The 21,798-nt window shown below is 38.3% G+C and overlaps 1 protein-coding gene across 6 annotated transcripts in view; it reads left to right on the top strand.

Annotated features, from left to right (window-relative positions):
* Nucleotides 1–21,798, top strand: part of DOCK4 (dedicator of cytokinesis 4) — a 233,927-nt gene that overhangs the window by 131,469 nt on the left and 80,660 nt on the right. For all 6 annotated transcript variants that reach the window (XM_071733657.1, XM_071733658.1, XM_071733655.1 and 3 more), the window contains exons 14-17: nt 13,078–13,202; nt 14,420–14,582; nt 16,213–16,319; nt 16,976–17,132. In XM_071733657.1, the coding sequence (XP_071589758.1) occupies nt 13,078–13,202; nt 14,420–14,582; nt 16,213–16,319; nt 16,976–17,132 (552 nt within the window). The remainder of the gene's footprint in view (nt 1–13,077; nt 13,203–14,419; nt 14,583–16,212; nt 16,320–16,975; nt 17,133–21,798) is intronic.

Raw genomic sequence — 21,798 nt, 5'->3', positions numbered from 1 at the left:
TGAAGAAGCAAAAACAGGAAGAAGATTGCAGTCATATCTATGGATCTGTCTCTGAAATATTTATTTTTTTTTAAGTTTAATGGGTTTCTGGAAATTAAAAAGGCAAATTTCTCTTTAAAGGAAAAGCATGCTTGCAGGCAGGCTTGTTTGGCATGATTCTGATGTTTGGTGCTGTGCAACATTTCATCAGTTTCAGCTGAGTCCACAAGCAGTGACTTTTCTCCCAAATGTAAATCATCTTCATGACTTGCAGATTTTTAGTTGAGACTACCTTCTTATAAAGACCTGTCTTTGCATTCCTGTGTATACCTAAATCAGAAGTAAATTCAGGTTCTGAGGCAAGAGTAGATAAGTTTCAATACTTCACTAATCAAGGAGGTCTTAAGTAAGCATTTAAAGCTCAGTAATGAGACTTGCCTGTAGCTATGGGCATGTATTACTCTTGAACTGTCGCCTGAAACTTGACAACTGAGAATTCTCTCTTGTGTTCTAACTGCCAATTAAACATCTGTCCTTCTCTATCCTTGATAAGTACTGCTAATCACTTAAAACATGCACAGAACACAGGTTAACAGTTTTAGCATTGTTATGGAAATACTCTGCTGCTGTCACTGCAGTATTTAGAAGGATAAAATGCTTGAGTCAGGTACCATTTAATTTAAAGGTGTGTTTTACATGTATGTTTAATGGAAGTGTTCAATTGAAATTTTATAGCTTATTAGCTCAAGTTTATTTGTTGTATTACTGTTGGATTTGTAATTTGACTCAAATGAGTGTTGCAGATAATATGACATAACAGTGCCAACAGTTTTACTCAGCACACTGTAACTCCCATTAAAAAAAAACCTTTCTCCATTTACGTATAATTTAGTGGCTTGCCTATGTTATAAAATTTTCTAAGTTCTATAAATAGGTCTTGTATACCCTTATGTTTCAGTTGTGAAATAATGTACTGTACTAAACTGCAAAAAATATATATTAGCAAAGTATTGTGTAATCAGCTGCTGGAGGAGTTTCTCAACTTGGTTGCAAAGAATTGTGCAGGCTCAGTTTGTCCCTTTTTTAGTTGAAAAAAAAAATACAGATTCTGCTGTGCTGCTTTCTCAGACTAAATGTAGCACACCTCAGTTTAGAAAATGTTTACTGCCATAGAAAAGATTTCTCCTAAAGAGAAATAATCATCTCAGTCTTGCAATGATGAGTTCCAAGGGCTAACCAGAGCAGTGTGCCCTAGGCACCAAAATGCCCACAGGAACCTAGCCTTTGAAATTCTTTCTTCTTTTAAAGCTCCCCTTTCATTTTGTTTCTCTTCTAGTGTCTTTTTTTTTCAGAGATAAATTAGAGAACTTCATTTTTTGCCACTGGAAATGGTCATTAATTAGTTCTTACATTTTTGTTAAATAAGTATGTTGCTGTGGCTAATTAGCACTTAGGTTTCTGAACCAGATTCTCCTGAATTATTCAATAAGAAATACATCATGCTGCTAAACTGCAGTATATCTTTTATAAATGCCATATTTTAAGTCTCCCTCCTATTCTGGTGTATTTACACTCTGGCCTTCATTTTTTGTCATATCAATCCTTTTCTTTTTGGAGCTTTTGCTGTTAAAAGTAACAAGGATCAGCATACATGCCAAACCAGAATTTTGTTGACAATAATAATGCATGTTTTTATAGAGCAATGCTTTTTATATCACTGGAGCCTGACAGGGTGAAGCCACACAGCTCTTTCCAGGACCCATAGAATTTTTTAATGAAGAAGTGCAAGTGTCTTAAGAAATGAAGTAGATAGCCAGAAAAAAAAAGCATATACAATTTTAAAAGGCTGTGAAATAAGTAACTCACTTTATTCTAGCTGACAGCTCAGGCAGTAAAAGTGGCATCTTGTGAGTCTAATCAACAGGCATTTTCTAGGTTAAACTGAGACTTCACAGGCAAGCTCTATTCAGCCATTAGTAAAATCCTTTCTAGCATCCTCGTGTGGCAGTCTGCAGATGCACAAGCCAGTGTTCTTGGAAAGCTGAGTACAGCATCAAAGGAGAACTGTGCTTAAACCCTAAATTTCTGTGTTCACTATTTTCTGACATGACAGGAAACCACATCATTATATATAGAATTTACCTAAGTAATAAGTGATGGAAAGTGAAAGCTCTTTGCACATCTTTTTTTCATGTGCTTATCAGACCAGAACTGCATCTGCTTTATTTAAGTTATACTATTCTTAATAGTGCTAATGACCTAGTGCTAGTGATACATTCAAAGCCAAAATTCTTTCAGTGTAAATCTCTGACACATAAAGTAACCTCATCTCATATCTTTCTGCTGAATCATTTTTTTCACTAAAAATTCAGTTAGGTCCAACCTTTGCTTCCTGAAACTTTACCTACAAACATACTCTGTGAAGCTCTGTCTATTTAAAACAGGTACAGATGTGGTTCTGAAAGTCTCTCTGTTGGCTAGAGGACAACAGCTTGCCTCCAAATATCTTATTCCATAAAATGTAGTGCAGTGTATAAACAAATGGCCTGTTGGCTGACATCTCAACAGATTTTTGTTGGTGGATGTCAATTAGCTAGAAAGAATAGCTAGCTTATGATCTGAAGCAGTGGCATTATCACTGCTGAGATCTGACCACTTGCTCTTAAGATCAGAGTTTATATTTCTTCCTCTCCACCCAGATTATTAAATTCTTATGATATTAGAATAGATTAAAGAGTTGATGAGTCAGTACAATGGTACTGCACTGGTGCTGGCCTCACCTTGAATCCTGTGTGCAGTTTTGGGCACCACAGTATAGAAAAGACCTCAAACTATTGGAGAGCATCCAAAGGAGAGCAGCAAGGATGGTGAAGACTCTGGGAGGAGATGACTTACAAGGAGCAGCTGAGGCCAATTGGATTGTTCAGTTTGGATAAAGGAGGCTGAGGGGTGAGCTCATAGCAGTCTATGGCTTCCTTATGAGGGGAAGAGATGGGTCTGGCACTAATTTCTTCACCCTGGTAACCCCAGACAGGACTTGGGAAAATGGTAGGAGGCTGAGGTTAGGTTAGATGTTAGGAAGAAGTTTTTCACCCAGAGGGCAGCTGAGCACTGGAACAAGTTCCCCAGGGAAGTGGTTTCAGCAGCAAGCCTGCCCGAGTTGCATTTGGAGGGCTCTCTGAGGCACACAGTGTGATTCCAGGGGTGCCTTGCACAGGGGCAGGAGTTGGACTTGATGATCCTGATGGGTCCCTTCCAACACTGCAGTTTCTATGATTGATTCTATGACTGTGGTACATAAATTAGAGGGGTCTATAGGGCTGGTATCTGTCACTGAGCTAGTCAGTCCTGACTGTGAAGTTCTTGGTTTGCAGTCCTTCATTCTGGATGGTTTTGGTCCTCTGATTCAATTTTGCAAAAGACTCTGTATGAAGCTGCAGTATTAATTTCTTTTCTTAAGCATGTACACACTTTCCAATCTTTCTTAGTTTCTATTTTCAGAAGCTTTTAAAGTGAAACTAGAACTAGAATCTTTGTCTTTTTATACAAATGATCTCACCAAATGCTATGCTTATGAAGATATGTGTTTTCCATGATGTGGTTTTGACTAGAAGCATATTCCCTCTTTCAAAGCTTAGAATATGACAGCAAAAATGGAAAGAAAGCTATGGAATTTGTTCTCTCCGTCATGGTAAGCATCTGTATCTGTCAGTGAGCTTGGACTTAGTAAAGAGCTGTTGATTCTAGGAAAAAAAATATGTCTGACACACTTAAGTGTTTTTTTCCCATGAGCAGTGGTATGAGTTTTGCCAATCTTCTTTATCCTGTATGCAGCACAAACAGCCTAAATTTAACACCTGCCTTTGTTTGCTGTTCTGATTTCCAAGAATCCAGACATATGTATTTTTAATTAGTGAAAGTAATATTGCCTGGATATATTAGTTACATAAAATATGTTTAAGCAATATTGTGGAGTAGAGACACCCTGAATTTTGACCTTTCCCAAACCCATAGTACTCTATGGGGAATATTCTCTCCTTTCCAAATCCTGTTTTAATTCTTTTTATAGCTTTGAATCTGTCTACCAAAGGTATTATAATTTCCACAAGTCACTGGAGAAAACTAAGATACTAATACATGGCTGCATACTTCATTACACAAGTGCAAAGAACTTCAGTGTTGTTTTCCTTCTTCCTATCTCTTCTTATTGTCTTAATTTACTAGAAAGTGAAGCAAAAATAGAAGAGAACTATGGAAAGAGAAGTAAAGCCAGAATTTAATTGGACTTCCTCTGATTTAAAGTCTCTGGAAGTGGAGAATGGGAAAAAGTCTTCTGCTGTTTATAGTACTTGGAAGAGAAAGCTGAATCTGAAGAAGTGGGTCCACAGGAGGGTCACAAAAGTGATCAGAGGAGTGGAAAGACTGAGAAAGCTGGGGTTGTTTGGCCTGGAGAAGAGAAGGATCCAGGAGACCTTACTTACAGCCTTTCACTATTTATAGGAGACTTATTAGAAAGACAAAACTTTTAGCAGGGTCTACTGGGACAGGACAAGGAGTAACGATCTTAAACTAAAAGAGAACAGACTGAGACTAGATGTAAGGGAGAAATTTTTTACCATGAGTGTGATGGGGCACTGGAACAGGTTGTCCAGAGAGGTTGTAGATGACCCATCCCTGGAAACCACCAAGATCATGTTGGATGGGGCCCTGAGCAACCTGATGTAATTGATTATGTCTCTGCTCATTGCAGAGGGTTGGACAAGATGACTTTTAATGGTTCATTCCAACACAAGCTATTCTAAAACTATGAAATCAACAAAATTCAACTAACAGAGTAGCAATAGAAAGAGTTTAGTATTGTTATGGTATTCCAGGGCTTGATATCTTCTTCCCCTGCACATGTACGCTGATACTTTAAGTTTTTACAATCTCCAGGTTATGGTTGCTGCAAATATGATCAGCTTGTAGTGTAACTTGTTGAAATTTAGGAATTTTGCTGGTGGTCAATGCTTTATCTCTCAGACGTAGGGCCACCTATGTGTTCTTCAGTCTTGTTACCTGTGTTTCTGTAAAATGCTGCTTCTTACCCTAACTTTGGCTGTGGCTAGAAGGGGAATGGGAGATTTTCATTGACTAGTTGAATGGTTTGGATTGAAAGGGATCTTAAAGTACCAACCCACCTGCATGGGCAGGGACACCTCCCAATAGATCAGGTTGCTCAAGGCCCCATCCAACCTGCCTGTGAACACTTCCAGCAATGGGGTATAAACACCTTTTCTGGGCAACTTCTTCCAGTGTCTCACCACCCTCACAATAAAGAATTTCCTCCTAATGTCTAATCTAAATCTGCCCTCTTCCAGTTTAAAGCCATTACCTCTTGCCCTAGTGCTACATGTCCTTATGAGAATTCCCACTCCAGCTTTCCTGTTGGCCCATTCAGATACTGGAAAGCCACCATAAAGTCTCCTTGGAGCCTTCTCTTCTGCAGGCAGAACAACCCCAACTATCTCAGCCTTTCCTCATAGAAGAGGTGCTCCAGCCCTCCATCATCTTTGTGGCTATCCTCTCAACTTGTTCCAAGAGCTCCATGTCCTCCTTGTGTTGGGGGATGCAGAACTAGACACAGTACTCCAGGTGGGGTCACACCAGAGCCCACCTCCCTTGCCTTGCTGGCCTTGGTTCTTTTGATCCAGCCTAGAATGCAGTTGGCTTTTTGGGCTGAAAGTGCATATTGCTGGCTGATGTTGAGCTTCTCGTCAACCATCACTCCCAAGTCCCTCTCCTCTGTTGTTTTATTGTATCAATTATTTTTATCAAATGCTGTTTTATTTTATCAATTTTGCTTGTTATTTTAAGTACAGTGTCATCATAGAACATCCTAACTGCTGAAAGGTGTAGGATGCATTGACTTGGAGGGTAGGAGGCAATGTGGACTAGGGATCCCTAGCTCTGTCAAGTTAAAATCACCTTCTCTTTGTTGGTTTTTTTGGTTGTTTTTTTGGGGGGTTTTCTTCTGTTGTTTTTTTGGAGATCCCTTTATGGACAGGAGCTGCACAGCTCTTGTCCCATATTACAAAGTATTCATAGAATCATAGAATTGGCTGGGTTCGAAGGGACCTCAGAGATCATCAAGTCCAACCCTTGATCCACTACCGCTGCAGTTACCAGACCATGGCACTGAGTGCCACATCCAGTCTCTTTTTAAATGTCTCCAGGGATGGAGAATCCACCACTTCCCTGGGCAGCCCATTCCAATGCCTGATCACCCTCTTGGTAAAGAAATTCTTTCTAATATCCAACCTAAACCTCTCCTGGCACAAATTAAGGCTGTGCCCTCTTGTCCTGCTGAGAGTTGCCTGGGAAAAGAGACCAACCCCCACCTGGCTCCAACCTCCTTTCAGGGAGTTGTAGAGAGTGATGAGGTCTCCCCTGAGCCTCCTCTTCTCCAGGCTGAACAGCCCCAGCTCCCTCAGCCTCTCCTCATAGGATCTGTGCTCGAGTCCCTTCACCAGCCCAGTTGCCCTCCTTTGGACCTTCTCCAGGACCTCGATACCCTTCCTGAACTGAGGGGCCCAGAACTGGACACAGGACTCGAGGTGTGGCCTCACCAGTGCTGAGTACAGGGGCAGAATCACTTCCTTGGACCTGCTGGCCACGCTGTTCCTGATACAGGCCAGGATGCCATTGGCCTTCTTGGCCACATCTGCAAATTTGCTGATGATGGACTCAATCCCCTCATCTAAATTATCAATAAAGATATTAAACAGAACTGGGCCCAACACTGATCCCCGGGGGACACCACTAGTGACCGGCCGCCAATGGGATGCAGCACCATTCAGCACCACTCTCTAGGCCCGGCCCTCCAGCCAGTTCCTGCGCAGAGTGCCCCTGTCCAAGCTGTGGGCTGACAGCTTTTTCAGGAGTGTGCTGTGGGAGACGGTGTCAAAGGCCAAAGGTCAGACAGGACCTGCCCTTCCTAAACCCATGCTGGCTGGGTCTAATCCCTTGGTCATCCTGTAGGTGCTGTGTGGTTACACTGAGGATGATCTGCTCCATAACCCTGCCAGGCACTGAGGTCAGGCTGACAGGCCTGGAGTTTTCCAGGTTCTCCTTTCAGCCCTTTTTGTGGACTGGTGTGACATTTGCCAACTTCCAATCATCTGGGATGTCCCCAGTGAGCCAGGACTGTTGGTATATGATAGAGGCTTGGCGAGCTCTTCTGCCAGCTCTCTCATCACCTTTGGCTGGATCCCATCTGGTCCCATAGACTTGTGGGGATCCAAGCAGTTCAATAGGTCACTGACTGTTTCCTTCTGTGAAAGCCTTTCTCTAAAACATTTTGCATCCACAAAATTTACATTCTGGGTAATACCTTTTAAACCACATCCAGAAATTTTCAGTCCGTACAACTGAAATTTTTTTAAGAGCTGCTGGAGTGATGTTTAGGGTATAAAACAAAACCATTCATTAACTTATATTTTAGAGAGATGTAAATTAACAGGAACTTTCTCTAAACAAAAAAACCTTTTCCCTTTCAATTCATGGTTCTAAAGGGCCCATAATTCTGAGCAAAGCTTTCAAAAAAGCAGTTCCTAAGAAAAGCTCCTAGGGAGATTCTGTCTTGTTCAAATACAATCACTGTGTTTTGTTACAGTATTAAATAATCAGATTGGAATTTATTTCATTAGAAAGCTTTCTGAGGATAGCTGGAAAATTAAACTCTTTTATTTCTAACAAAGACAACTACCTTTGATCTTTGACAGCCATCTTTAGCTTGAAAACCTTGCTCCATATTAATGAGCTAAAAGAAATTCTACAGTTGTAAATGTGGTTGGAATTTATGAGAAGTCTTGTAATATCTGTGTTGCAATTGTAACTCACAGCTTCCTCAGTATAAGTTTGAAAATGGTTTTGTGATGAAGGATAATTACTTTGACTCTTAGGTTAGGTACAAGTATTTCTAGAAAAATAAAAGAACGTTCATACAAATGTTCTGCTGATGTTTATCCTGATCAATCCTTCTCCTTAGCAGTGATTGCCTGCGTTGCTCCTGTCAGCTGAGGTGCAGTGGGAGCATTCAAGTCTCTCTAAGCTGGGAGCAGCTTGTACCTTGGTCTCATAGCAGGGAGTACATCCTGTGAGCAGCCACAGAGAGGAGCTTTACACAGGTCCTGAGTAGGGATGATGCAGCCTCCTGTCTGTGAAGGAAAGGGAGCCTGCAGAGCCATCGAGGAATGGAACTGCCTGGTGCAGATAATAGGACCCTGCAGCATACATTGCCATTTCCAACCTGCAAATTACTCCTGGCTGTTTTCTCTCTAATGATTAGTTAAAATTTGTGGTTTATTGTTGGTAGGTTCAGGAAGGCTGACCACCATTAGCTAAGCATGTCCCCCAGCAGTCTGTCTTGCATTTGTTCTGCACCTTTAATTGGCCTTTTCTCCTGCTCCTTGTAATTGCATCTTTCATGTAATTGATGCTGATCAGGTCTCTGTCCTCCTCTCTTGTTCAGCCCTTGAACACTTCATTGCTAGTTGGATTGAAGTAATGAAGCTGCTTCTGTTTCTTCTTAGGTGAGAAACCTTGAGCTGTAATATGCCTGATTAGCACCTACATCTGGGGCAAGAAGAGTTTGGAGTTCTTCCTCTTTCAGCCTATAAATAGTGCTTTCAAGATATTATTGGCCAGGTCAAAGCTGAAATGTGCTGGCAGAACCATAAGAAGAGGCAGGCACTGCCAGTGATGTGCTGTACATGTTTTGGTTTAGCAGCCCTGACATTTCAGTTCAGCCAGCACCTTTCACACACAATTAAATTTATTTACCAGAGTAAATGACCCTGCAGAATGTGCACTGAACACTTGTGCTGCAGAGGAAAGTTAAGGCTGGATAATCATCATCATTGTTAAAGCTTTACATGGTTTTATGGAACTTTGATTTCCATATAGCTGTAGCCCTCACTTCATAGTAGAATCTCTTGTAGGAGTGCTTCAGTCTGTAGCTTTTCATGTTTAAAAACCTGGTTTTGATTAGCCAAATAGGTGAAATAATGGTGTGCTAAGTAGTGCCTTATGCAGACTGCATCCTTGATATATGGCCCATGGTTTACATTCTTTTTGATTAATTTTCCAGTCTCCTTCAGTTATCTCCCTTTTGCTTTTCTATCCATTTCCATATAAAACATTGTTATTCCTCATATAGTATGAGAGGCTTACTCTCCTCTTGGATTTAATTTGCTTTGCATAATAACAGACACAATCCTGCTTTTTCTTTAATTTAAATGATTCATGTGTCTTGATTTGCTCTGAGACACTGAAAACAATAGAGGTTCCTGAATGAATGTAGATCAGGACAAAATTCATCTGAACTCTCCTCTTGTGACAACAACTACAAACTTTGCCAGATTCTGTAAGAGAAGAATATGACAATATTTATGAAAGTACATTTTACATGCATGTCTTTTATTCCCTGTGATTTGATTTCTTCTTGCAATTAAAAAGGTGAAACTACATGAGTTTGGTTTTTTTTTTATTTAATCTTAAAATGGCAGACACTGGCTTTGAGAGCCTGATTAACTTCTGTGAAGCTCTGATTACTTCTTTTAGAAATGCTTTCATATTTTTGAATAGGATAATAGAATTATTTGGATTGGAAGGGACCCTAAAGATCATCCTGATCTTTAAAGATGGTCATCTCTGTGAGCAAGGGACATGTTTCACTAGGTCAGGTTGCTCAAAGTCTCATCCAACCTGTCTGGAACCATCCATCCTCTCTGAAGCATGTCCAGAGAAGGGCAACCAAGCTGTTGAAGGGTCTGGAGAACAAGTCCTGTGAGGAGAGACTGGAGGAACTGGGATTATTTAATTTGGACAAGAGGAGGCTGAGAGGAGACCTTATTGCTCAGTACTACAGCTACCTGAAAGGAGGTTGTAGGGAGGTGGGTATCGGTCTCTTCTCACAGGTGAATAACAGTAGGACTAGAAATTGTCTGAATTTGCACCAGTGGAGGTTTAGACTAGAAATGATGAAGAATTTCTTTACCAAAAGGGTAGTCAGGCACTGGGGTGAGCTGCCCAGGGAAGTGGTGGAGTCACTATCACTTGAAATATTCAAAAAACGTGTAGACGTGGGCATGGTGGTGTGTTTGTTTGCTAGGGCTTTCTTTGTGTCTTGTTTTTCCAGGTTTTCACTAAGTTTCAACTGGGCTAGGTCATGAAATCTGTGTTGGAAATAGTTATGTTTCTGTGATGACACCATGGAAATTTTAAATAACTGTTTGCTAATAAACAAAAATGTAGCACAAATGCATGTAGAATTCTCATCTTTAAAGAGAGATTCCTGCAACTACGAGTTGAATGCTAAAATCAATTTTACAAGAAAGCCTCTCCTTTTGAATATTGTTTGCTGTAATTTTTTCTGAATGAAAGACTCTTGAAAGTCACCAACTTCCAGTGCTGCCTAGAACTACTCCTAGTGTAAGGCTGTGCTAAGACTCAACATATTGCGTGCTCTATTACTGCAATGTGGAAATAATCAGAATCTAGTAGAGTTAAGGGTAACTTTTTGATCTGAATAAAAATATGAATAGCTTTACTGATTCAGATCAGGGGCCTGTCTAGACCAGTGTTGTAAACAGGGACTAAGAAAAGTAAGAATTGAGCATACATATATTCATGTATGGTAATTACCCCTGAAGCTCTCCCAGCCTTCAGCTATTTTCAGCTCAAGGGATTTCCTGAGCTGCATGTCATCATCTATTTCATATTCTTTAGTGGATTTTCCTTTCATGGCTTCTCCATTCTTCTCCTGAACCCGTTTATAGATTCCCACGTACACAACGTCCTTTGGAAGGGTTTTAACTTTTTTTTTTGTTTTGAGGTTGGTTTTGTGGTGGTTTTTGATTGATTGGTGGTTGGTTTTTTTACAAGTCATGCCATCCATTACCTGAATAACTTTTTGTCCTTTTAGAACCTGTTTCCCAACAAGAACCAGAGACTGATTCAGTGATTGCACACACTTATTAGTGATTCAGCACTTTCATCCTTGACTTCACAGAAAACTCTAATGTGAATACCACCCAGTCCTGGTGTTTGTTTCTGTTCATTCAGTCTAGCTGTACTGTAACCTCTGCCCATAATTGTTTCAGAAGATAATTAATAAGGTAACACACTAGGAAAATTTCCCCCCTCATCCCCCCTGTTTTCAAATATGTAAGGGGTGAGTGTCAGGGAGATGGAGTTAGGCTTTTCTCTATGGTGACCAGTGATAGGACAAGGGGTAATGGGTGCAAGTTGGAGCATAGGAGGTTCAAGTTGAATATCAGAAAGAATTTTTTTACTGTAAGGGTGACAGAGCCCTGGAACAGGCTGCCCAGGGGGGTTGTGGAGTCTCCTTCACTGGAGACATTCAAAACCCGCCTGGACACATTCCTAGGCGATGTACTCTAGGGGGCCCTGCTCTGGCAGGGGGGGTTGGACTAGATGATCTTTCGAGGTCCCTTCCAACCCCTAGGATTCTATGATTCTATGATTCTACAGGGGTGGTTCTTGAAGGCTTGATTATATAGCAGTTTCCTCTTACACCATTTTTTTTTTCCATTTGGCAGTGGTTTAGATTGTCATTTAATAATTTTTTATGCAGTGATGGAATAATGTTATAAAAATATGATAAGACTGTAGCAAGATCATTGTTTCTGGTACTTAAAAATCACTACAGAGCGGAAGGTGGCAAAATAAATGCAAGAAATTTGAAATATGAAAGTATCTTTGAAAACTCAAGCAGGTCCAATTCTGTTTGCACATTAAAATGAAACAAAAAATTTAAGATGTGCTAATCATTTATCAGTTATGTATGGTTTAATTAATTTTACCCCTTTCATGTATTACTTGTCTTACAATTAAAAATACTCAAAAATGTCATACTTGATTTCTTTTCTCTGGTGGTCATTGAAAATCTGCTTTTTCAAGGGAAAAGGGAATATTCCTATTATGTTAAACTTGCATTTCACTTTTTCTCTATTTTTCTACCACATCTAAAAATTAGAATTTCAGAAGAATCTCCTAATGCTTTTCATCCGTCATTTTTCTAGTGTTTTACAAGGAAATTCCAATAGCTTCCAAGCAGTTCTAGCAACCTTTGTCCAGAATTAGATTAATTTACTCTTTTAAAAATAGATTTAGCATCTTCATACAGTACAAGGGCTTCCAGACCACACCACTTCAGTAGCCCCCATCCCCCTTCAACTACTAAACAGTCTTCCTTCCATTCATCAACTGCAAAATTTGTGGTTTGTGCCAACTAAGACTAAAATAAAATTACCACTGATCTCATTCAGAAGATCAGGTTATTTTCTGACAGAAAAATTAACATCTTAGCGTATGAATGTGCAAAGAATTTCAATTTTAAAATGCTGGTAACATTTAATAAGTCTACTACATAACACTTAGGCAGTGCCTGTATTGGATTTGTAGTTTTTCTGTGTCGATGAGGATTTTAATCTCTCTCTTGGAAGCCCTTCCAACAAGCCAAAAATAAGCTAAGGTTTTTTGGGTTTTTTTACTAGAAAACTTCAGGACACCCTGCCAATATAAAATAGATTGATGACATATGTATCAGAAGTACAGATTTGAATGCTATCAGAAGTACAGATTTGAATGCTAGCAAGCTGGGAAGCCTTCCTTCAAGAACAAGTGATAAAAAAGATATAATCAGTGCTCTAGGGAGATAATATACAGAGAAATTTAGAGATTACAAATGAAAGAAAATAGATTAATATTGCCTTAGATTAAGATAGGAATTAAATGAAATGAAGCTAGACTCCAGATTGAGTATAACATGAGATGCCACTGTAAAGACCAAAAAGAGCTAAAAGATGAGTAAAAGCCTCTCTCTTGGGCTTTTAGAGGGATGAAGCTTTGTTGGTTTTCTTGGTTTATGGAAAGAATATAATTTAAACATTGAAAATAATGATAAATTGTGTGTCTGAGATACTGTCCCTTGTTTGGGGAGATGAAAATTTACTGACGTACTAAAAGAAAAAAATAAGTAATTGAAATGACTTTCGTACACTTTGGTTTTTTGTTTTTTATTTTTATATATAGGTGAAATGAGGAATGATTTATATATCACTGTAGAAAGAGGAGAATTTGAGAAAGGAGGGAAAAGTGTGGCCAGAAATGTGGAAGTGACAATGCATGTTGTGGACAGCAGTGGTCAAATTTTAAAGGTATCTTGTGTGTTTTTCCTTGCTTTATTTAATTTTGATACACTTTTTAATATAATATGTAAATAATGTTTTGTGGCATTGTTTGAAGCGTACAAAAAGGCTTTGGAAAGCTCATGTTTATCTTTTGCTGTCTTTAGATATTCAAAGTATTTTCACTTTGCTTAAAATCTTCATAAAATGAATGTTAATTTTATCTCTGTGATTAATTACATGATTCAGCAATGATTCCATTAAATGCTGCTAAATGTTGAAGCAAGATGGAGTTTTGGAGAAATTTTATTTAATAATATTTTTCCTAGAATCTATTCATTTTCTTATTTACACAGAACATGTCTCAATAATTTTCCATTTTTTGTCTGAATTTAATAAATCAGAGATCCTTGATGCAAATATCACCACTGTTTATCCATAAAATAATAAGCTACTATTCCTTCTTCTCTTTAAACTTTATTGCATACTGCTGTTGAATGCTTAAACAGGCACTGTTTTATATTTTTTATTATTTACAAATTACATTCTCAGATTTTCTCTGTACCTAAAGATTTCTGTTCACTTTCAACCTTTTCCATACATGCATACTTTTATATACATATATACATGGTAAAAAAAGAAAGAATATTGAGATGCAGAGGGGATCGCTTACAATTGCCAAGGAGAAAAGCTACACCTTACCTTTCCCATAGACAATTAATAGATATCCCAAAGTCAGGACTTAGTAGAACCCATTTGCCTATTTTGCTATGGTTATTGCAAAGGCAACCAACACTTTGCTTCTTCCTAGTAAGGAAATTTCTTTCTTTTTTCATGCCAGGACATATCACTGATACCATCAGGCTTATTTCAGAGGACTGAAGTTCTTGATCCTGTGCTGTTCTTGTCTCAGTCATATTCTTGTTTGTGTCTTGGGCAAAAAGTGGGATGGACCATGCTGTGTCATGGGACTCCACATTCATTGCTCAAGACTTCCTGATCACCCAGTTCCCTCTGTTGTGGTACTTCTCATGGGTGTGAATGATTCTTGCCATTTTTTCTAATCAGCAAATATTTTAAAAAATGCTATTTTTGTGGGCTTAAAGATAGTTCATCATTATACCACATGTAGCATTTATTATATGCAAGTAAATATTAACCAGTCTTCCTTATAAAACAGTCCTGATGACATCTTACCAGTAAGTTAATTTGCCTTTAATCTCTAATCAGTAGTTTTTCTTCATTAGGATTTTATCTCGTTCGGTTCTGGGGAGCCACCGGCCAGCGAGTACCATTCCTTTGTGCTTTATCATAACAATGGTCCCAGATGGGCTGAACTGCTGAAACTTCCTATCCCTGTGGATAAATTCAGAGGAGCACACATCCGCTGTGAATTCCGGCACTGTTCCAGTAAGCACTGCTCATGACTCCTGCTCATCCTCTCCGTTACAGCTGCAGTCACAGCACATGGGTTCCCATATTCTCTTAGAAAAAAGGCAGCTGCATGAAGTTTCTCTGTAAGGCTTTCCTGACACAGCTTTCCAGGCTTGCAGCTCTGCTTGGGGAAACTCAGTGCTTTGGTAAAGCTTAAATACCAAGAAAAAAAAACAGTCTAGTTTTATTAAATAGAAATAGACAAAATTGCAGATGAAAATATAAATAGAATTTCATGTAAACTCAAAGTGCAAATTTAGAATTTACCTGGTGAATTATCCAAATTTATACCTGTTCCTTACTACATCTTAAGCAATCCAAACAATGGTAAACATATGTAGATACATCATGGTCAGTTAATATAACTTTTTTTTTTTAATTTTTATTTTTTTTACTTATAAAATTCCAAAATTCTCTAAACATCCTGAATGATATTAGAGATGGTTACAAGATAAATATTGAGGCCTGGGTCCATGTTCTGCATACAAAGGTGTGGGATGCAGGTTTCACAGCCATGGTGCTGACCGCTGTCAAGAAGAGAAGTAGAGAGAGGTAGTAGGGAAAGGTAGATAAAATTGTACCTCTTTTAAACTGCTGATGTTGTTTATCTGGTTTTGGTGATGAAGATGTAGCAAGACTTGATTACATAGGTTGACTTTGTGGAAATGGGCACAGACAAAAAGTTAGAATATATTTAGATTTCAGGTACAAGGACTTCAAAATGCAACGAACAGGTAATATAGGAGGAAATTTGCCTTGATTTAATTTTTAGATTTCTTTTATAAGATATGAAGTAATAAAGAAAAAATGACAGTGTTATGTTTCATGAAGATTATACATTGCAAACTGCTACCATGAGGTACAATTTAAATATTTTTGTTATGATTACCTACATCACCCCAACAATACTAAATCCAGACTCAGAAGTCATATGTATATATATATATATATATATACATATATATGCACACACATGCACATTTGATGAAAAATCATTTGATTTTCAAGTGTTTAGCAATCTGTGCCAGATCAGTGTTTTGTATTTTGCTGAATATTTAAGTGACAGATGAGTTTTGGAATTTGAGATGAGGCATCCAAGTTTGAACTTGTTATCTGCTACCTAGAACTCATGTAAGGATCAGTGACATCTTCAGTCAGACCTATAGGGGCAGATGCCTTATTCAAAGACAGAAGTACAGAACAGCCTGAGGCTGACCTAAAAAGGAGACCAGCAGGTAGAAGCTACTATAAGAGGGTAATTGTCACCAAAAAAACCCCAAACACCTTTTCTATTCATGTTGGACTGGCTAGGTCCCATTCATTTTGGTTTCCTAGTATTCTGCATATTTCTAAGACTGCAAATTTGCTGCCTCCCATTATTTGTTTTTAATAAATCATTCCAGAACATTGCTTTCTGATTTGCAGTGAGATAAAGGGAACCACTGCATGAGATAATGTGCAAATCTGAAAAGAAATTTAAGATAATCTTAGTCTGACTAGCAGCAAATAGCTTCCACTATACTTTCTTATGTTGTATTATATCCCTTTGTCTTGTCTAATATGCATTCTATTAACTTTAGTGCTAATATTTACCTATGTATTTCAGCAAAAGAAAAGGGTGAGAAGAAGTTGTTTGGCTTTTCATTCGTGCCCCTGATGCAGGAAAACGGGAGAACTCTGCCAGATGGCACCCATGAACTCATTGTACACAAGGTAATTTGAATTAGTAATCATGAGTTCTAATGATTCCTCTGGAACACGTGTTAAATGCCCAGAAACATTAGGCTGAGAAAGTTTGTATTCATTACCAAATGAGTGAAAATTTTGTCATCATTAAAATATCCATTGCTGATTGCTTAATATTAAGCTTCCTGCTATAAACTGCAATTGACTCTACATATGTGTTTCAGCCCACTGGTTTTACTAAGTCTTACTACAATATTAAATTGTATTTATAATGGCTTTCACTAAGTTAAGTTCAATTAAAACACACATGGTGAACCCGTGAATTGCTGATATTGGAAAATCAAGCCATCCAATTTATGCAGATCTACTCGATGATATTTTTAGAGATACATTTCAGTTTTGTGGAATTTTTGTTTCCACATTTAACAGTTGCCTCTGTGTTCAGAGGATAAATTTTACATTTTAACACCAAAATTTGGAGCTATTCGTAGTTTGACATAGCTTATGCAAATTTGTTAGATATCAATGTCAGATGTGAAGCTATGATCCAAAACCAAAGTTGCAACAGGCATAGCAAAAATTCCTCAATATCTGGCAGAGAAACAATAATAATTCATCAAATGTAGGGATCTGGTCCTTTGTTTTTATGCAGTACAGTTATTTTAATTGGTTTGTTTTCACAGTGTGAAGAAAACACAAACCTTCAGGATTCTGGTCGCTACCTCAAACTCCCCTTTTCAAAGGGAATTTTCCTGGGAAACAACAGCCAAGCAGTAAAAACCACTAAAGAGTCCTTCTGGATTACGTCCTTTCTTTGCTCCACTAAGCTCACACAAAATGGTAGGATATGTTGATTATCTAAAACATGATGAATTTAAATGAGTGTGCTAGTTAGCCTTTTCTGTGCCAAGCAAGCATGGATGTACTCAAAAATAGCTCATGTTCTAGCCATTCTACAAAATGGTTTTCTCCATAATTTTTTATATCCAGATGGAAAGCAATGCAGTATGATAAATCACTGATTTTACGTAGTTCAAGAATGCCTGTTAGATTAACATGATATTGGAATCAAATGCAGCACTCTTGGAATCAACTATCAAAATCCATCTGCTTTACAAAACTTTTGAATCTGTTTGTTGTAGAGTTTTTATGTAATACTTATTGCAGGCTTCAGGCTGTGGCAGTTCAGTTTTAAGCAGGCACATTGCTTTTTTGTTCTATCAGTTTTCTTATTTAAATCCAACAAACCTTTACTACTACTTAAATCAAGCTTATACTCTGGATATAAGGAGCAGCATTAAGAAATACATGTGTTTGCACTCTTTATCTTGCCCTGTATAAAATTCTTAAGATTCTTGTTTGTTTCCTATAATAACTACAGTCTGTAACTGAAACAGTTTTCTGCAGATTTCTAAAGATGTCTTTGCTTCATGATGTGCATTTGACCGTTCTTTGATATCCCCACAGTTCTATAATTTTTTTTCTGAGCTCTTTATCATAGCTTAAATCTTGTTTAGCTCTCTCCTGTATGTCTCCCAAAGGTTGCTAATAGGCACTCAGAGACTGAATTTGCTTCAGTTAAAGGCCTTGATTTAGGAAATCACATGAGTCTGCTGGTATTACACGTGCATGAAAGTGCTGCCTGGAACTTAAGTGTCTCAGTGATAAATAGTTGTGCTGTTGTCTGAGGTTATACTACTGATTTCTGTCGACAGTACAGGAGTTACTCTCTACCTAATGAAAACAGATGTATGACAAAGGGCAAAAAGATATTTTTTTTCTTAAAGAAAACCATATTCTGAGTAAGAGGGTGTAGAATATCTGAATAATATTGATCCCCTTTTCAGCTCTGAAAGAGTTAGCAATTATTTCAGCAGTACTTCAGAGGGTGGAAATATTTTCAATAGACAGGCTCATATTTTCTCCAAGGATCTTCTTTGGGAAGTTCATCTTGGTGAGTTTCCAAATCCCCATTCTTTTAAAGAGAAATTTGCCAAAACCTATTGCATGCTCAGAAAATGAACGTAGAGCAAAGCATGTGGATATTTAGTCATGTGAGCATTACTTCAGTTATCCCTGAGAGAATGTAGCCTACTTATTAAAAAACACAGGAGTAAAAAGATCTCTGTATTTACTTTTTTAGTAAACATTTTCAGTTTTGAAAATTGCTGATTGTTTTTAAAACTGTTTTCAAGTTTAGAGATTTTCTGAAGTTCTCAGAGGCCTGCTTGTCTCTACAAACAATAAAGTCCAGCCTGGAAATGACTGAAAATTACACTATTGGTCTGCCCATGGGGGGGTGAAGGCCCCCAAACCCAGACTTGAATGAGGCCAGAGATTCACTAGCTTCAAGGGAAACTCAGCTGTCATTCTCCCATTGATTGTTCCCACATGCTATCAGCTCTTGTGCATATTAAAATTACAGGGACTGGGTGAAGAGGATGACTCCCAGTTGTTGGAATCCGTAACATCCTTATCCTAGGTGCTTCGGAGGGGTTTTTTAAATTAATTCCAAACAATTTTCAGAGACCTTCTAACCAGGGGAGTCTGTGCATTCATCAACATATCTGATAAGAAAGCATCCTTACCTAGTCTGTTTGCCAGCTAGCTTTTTCTTAGCTTGACTTTTAATCCTGGGCAGTTAATGAGTTAATTTTAGCAAAAAAAGTATACCAGCTTTTATATATATATATATTACATTCTTCGCTGGATAGTTGTATTTCATTATCCTAAAGAGCAAGAGAGAGCATAGTATTTTTCTACCTACTGAGTATTTATCAATACAGTTACTTAGATTTTGACATAGAAGGGATCTCTGCCTGCCAGAGACTCAGGATCCATCCAGCAAATCAGAATATTTTACTGAGTATTTATCAATACAGTCTTACTTAGATTTTGACATAGAAGGGATCTCTGCCTGCCAGAGACTCAGGATCCATCCAGAAAATCAGAATATTTTAGCAGGCTGGCATCCACTCATTTCTCAGCACTGATTGGCACATCCCTGGTAAGCAGCTGTTCATCAGGAGAGCAAAATGCCATGCAGCACATCTGTTGCAAGGCAGAGGTGTAATGCATCTATCTGCCTTTTATAAAAGCCAAACTGGTGATTAATAAAACAAAAGTAACAGGGCAGCTTTCCAGAGTGACCCCAGTTTGGAGGGAGTCTTGGAAACCATTGAAGCAGCCTGTTGGCAGAGGAATGCTGACCCACAGTTATGGAATTTTTTTTTTAACTTTTGAAGTGCAGTGATGCTACACCAGGCCAGTTTCTGATGTCCCATGTTTAATGGAAAAGATATGGAAAGATCATCACAAGCTACTTCCTGTACACGTGGTTCTAAACTTTTTATTAAACCTCACACTTTGGATTGAAATTGCAGACTTTGAGAAGGGAAGTGTTTTGTTTGGTAGGAATGGTAGGCCAGGTGTATTTTTAGTGCACAAAACTGATCATGAATAAGGGAAAGCATTGGAAATGTTTTTCTTCTTCAGCAAAATTTGACAACAGCTTTTTCCCCTTTCCAAAAGATTGTTTTCCTAGTGGGACTATTTTGAGGGGCAATTTTATATTCTCATTCTCTTAATACATGACACATTACTATTCCTTCCCCTTGGGATTCACATGTCAGATTTTCTGTTCATGTCATTTATGCTTGGGCTATTTGCTAATGTTATTTCAGCAGTGTCTTCCCTCCTTAGCATTTTCCTTGAAATAAGTGCTTTGAAGTGAGTGTTTGACATTTACTTTCTCTTTCTTTTAATCCCCCAACAAATCCCCAATATTCAGTGTCAACTGTCTCCCCACCAAGTTCCTCCAGAAAACCTGTAAAGAAATCTTTTTTCTGCTATGAAAGACAGCTTTAGCTAGTCTTGCTACTCCTTGACTTAAGCTGAGGCTTAAACAGAATGAAGTGTAGAAGCCCATTTAATTATTTGAAAGACAAATGCAGGTCACTGGATTTCTAATGCTTGTTTCTTGAAAATTCCTGACAGAAGGAAAAATAAGACATACCTTCTGTCCTTGATCTTTGGGATGCATGTGGAAGACTTTATAGTACTCTTAGTGCAGCTCAGGGGTCTCCTTTTATGCAAACCATTCCATGCTAGAACAGGGTGAAGCAACACAAAAAATAAATGTATAAATGCATAAAACCAATTTGTGCCCTCCAAAGTCAATTAAGGCAGTAAAATATTAGTGGAGTAGCATGTGGGGTGTTTACTGTTAGCATCTCTGGCAAGATTTGAATATAGATGAAGATTTTTTTTTTTTATTAGTGGCAGAAATATCACTTCTCTTCTTGTGGGAGGGAGGAGCTTTCCTGGAGCAAACTGGAAAAGAATGCAAGGATGGGTGTAGCTCAAATATTACTGGAGTATGAAAACAGTCTGCTGTAGAAAGCATCCAAAGAGTTGCTGAACCAAGAGGAAAATTTGCTATTTGCTTATTAGTTTGATAAGTACTAAGAACATTTTAGAGGAACTGGATCCTTCTGAGATACTGCTGGGCAGTGCTCAACTAGACAGAAGTTCAGCTTAAAGTTATGGAAGGGATGGATGGTGGTGGTGAAGGTTTTCTGCTTCAAATGGCCAGGCTTTGAGAAATTTAGAGAAAATGGTTACTGAAACGTGGAAGTAGCAGACTTGAATCTTTAGGAGGCTTTGGATGTACGTAATTAAAAAATATGTGGAAATCTACTGAATACAACTTGAAAGCAGTGCTGCAGACCTGAATGAGTGAGTCACTGCCATAAAATGTTAGGTATAGGCAGAGAACCTGCAAGAGAAAGGATGAAAATAGCAAAAAGCTGTCAGAGTTCAGCAAGGGTCAGGATCAAGTGAAAACCCTGGAAAATCCAGGCCAAATTTACAGAACTATTTTAGGATATTGAATGGTGTGGGACATAAAGTTCCCCATCTCATAACAAGAGGGTTTCTTTGAAGCTGAAAGCAATGATATGTGACTGAAGAGTAACAAATATAACACTTAGATTTAAGACAGGTGGAAGAGCAGGTATGTTAACTGGCTTGTTACCATCTGATGAATTTTATGCAAGTATTTACAAGAAAACATGGATGAAAAAATGGACATGTAACTAAATTAAAATGATGAGATTAATCATGCCAGAGGCATTATTAGAGGCATATCATGCCAGAGTAGGTTTCTTCATCTTGCTTTTCAGAATTCTTTTTTTTTTTTAATTATTATTCAGAGGAAACGTAGCAGATCTAAACCATCTGGACACCACATAGAAAAATAGATAATATACAGATTAGAATATGAATTTTAAAACAGGTAAATAAAGGCTAAAATGGAGCCAGCGGGTTGCACTGGAGTGGAAAGAATTTCCTTCCTGAATGAAAGGAAAATACTACTTGGTCTGAAGAATTAGGCCTGGGCTCAGTCTCCTTTTTTAAAGGGTTGGAAGGAAGTGGGGATGGGAATTTCTTCACTAAAATCTGAGACAACTAGAGTGCCTGTTAATGACAGTTTGCTTCTAGTGCA

The sequence above is a fragment of the Heliangelus exortis genome, chromosome 1 (genome assembly GCF_036169615.1).
Source record: "Heliangelus exortis chromosome 1, bHelExo1.hap1, whole genome shotgun sequence".
Classification (NCBI taxonomy): domain Eukaryota; kingdom Metazoa; phylum Chordata; class Aves; order Apodiformes; family Trochilidae; genus Heliangelus; species Heliangelus exortis.
The sequence above is the reverse complement of the archived record's forward strand: the minus strand, read 5'-3'. Positions and strand labels throughout refer to the sequence as shown.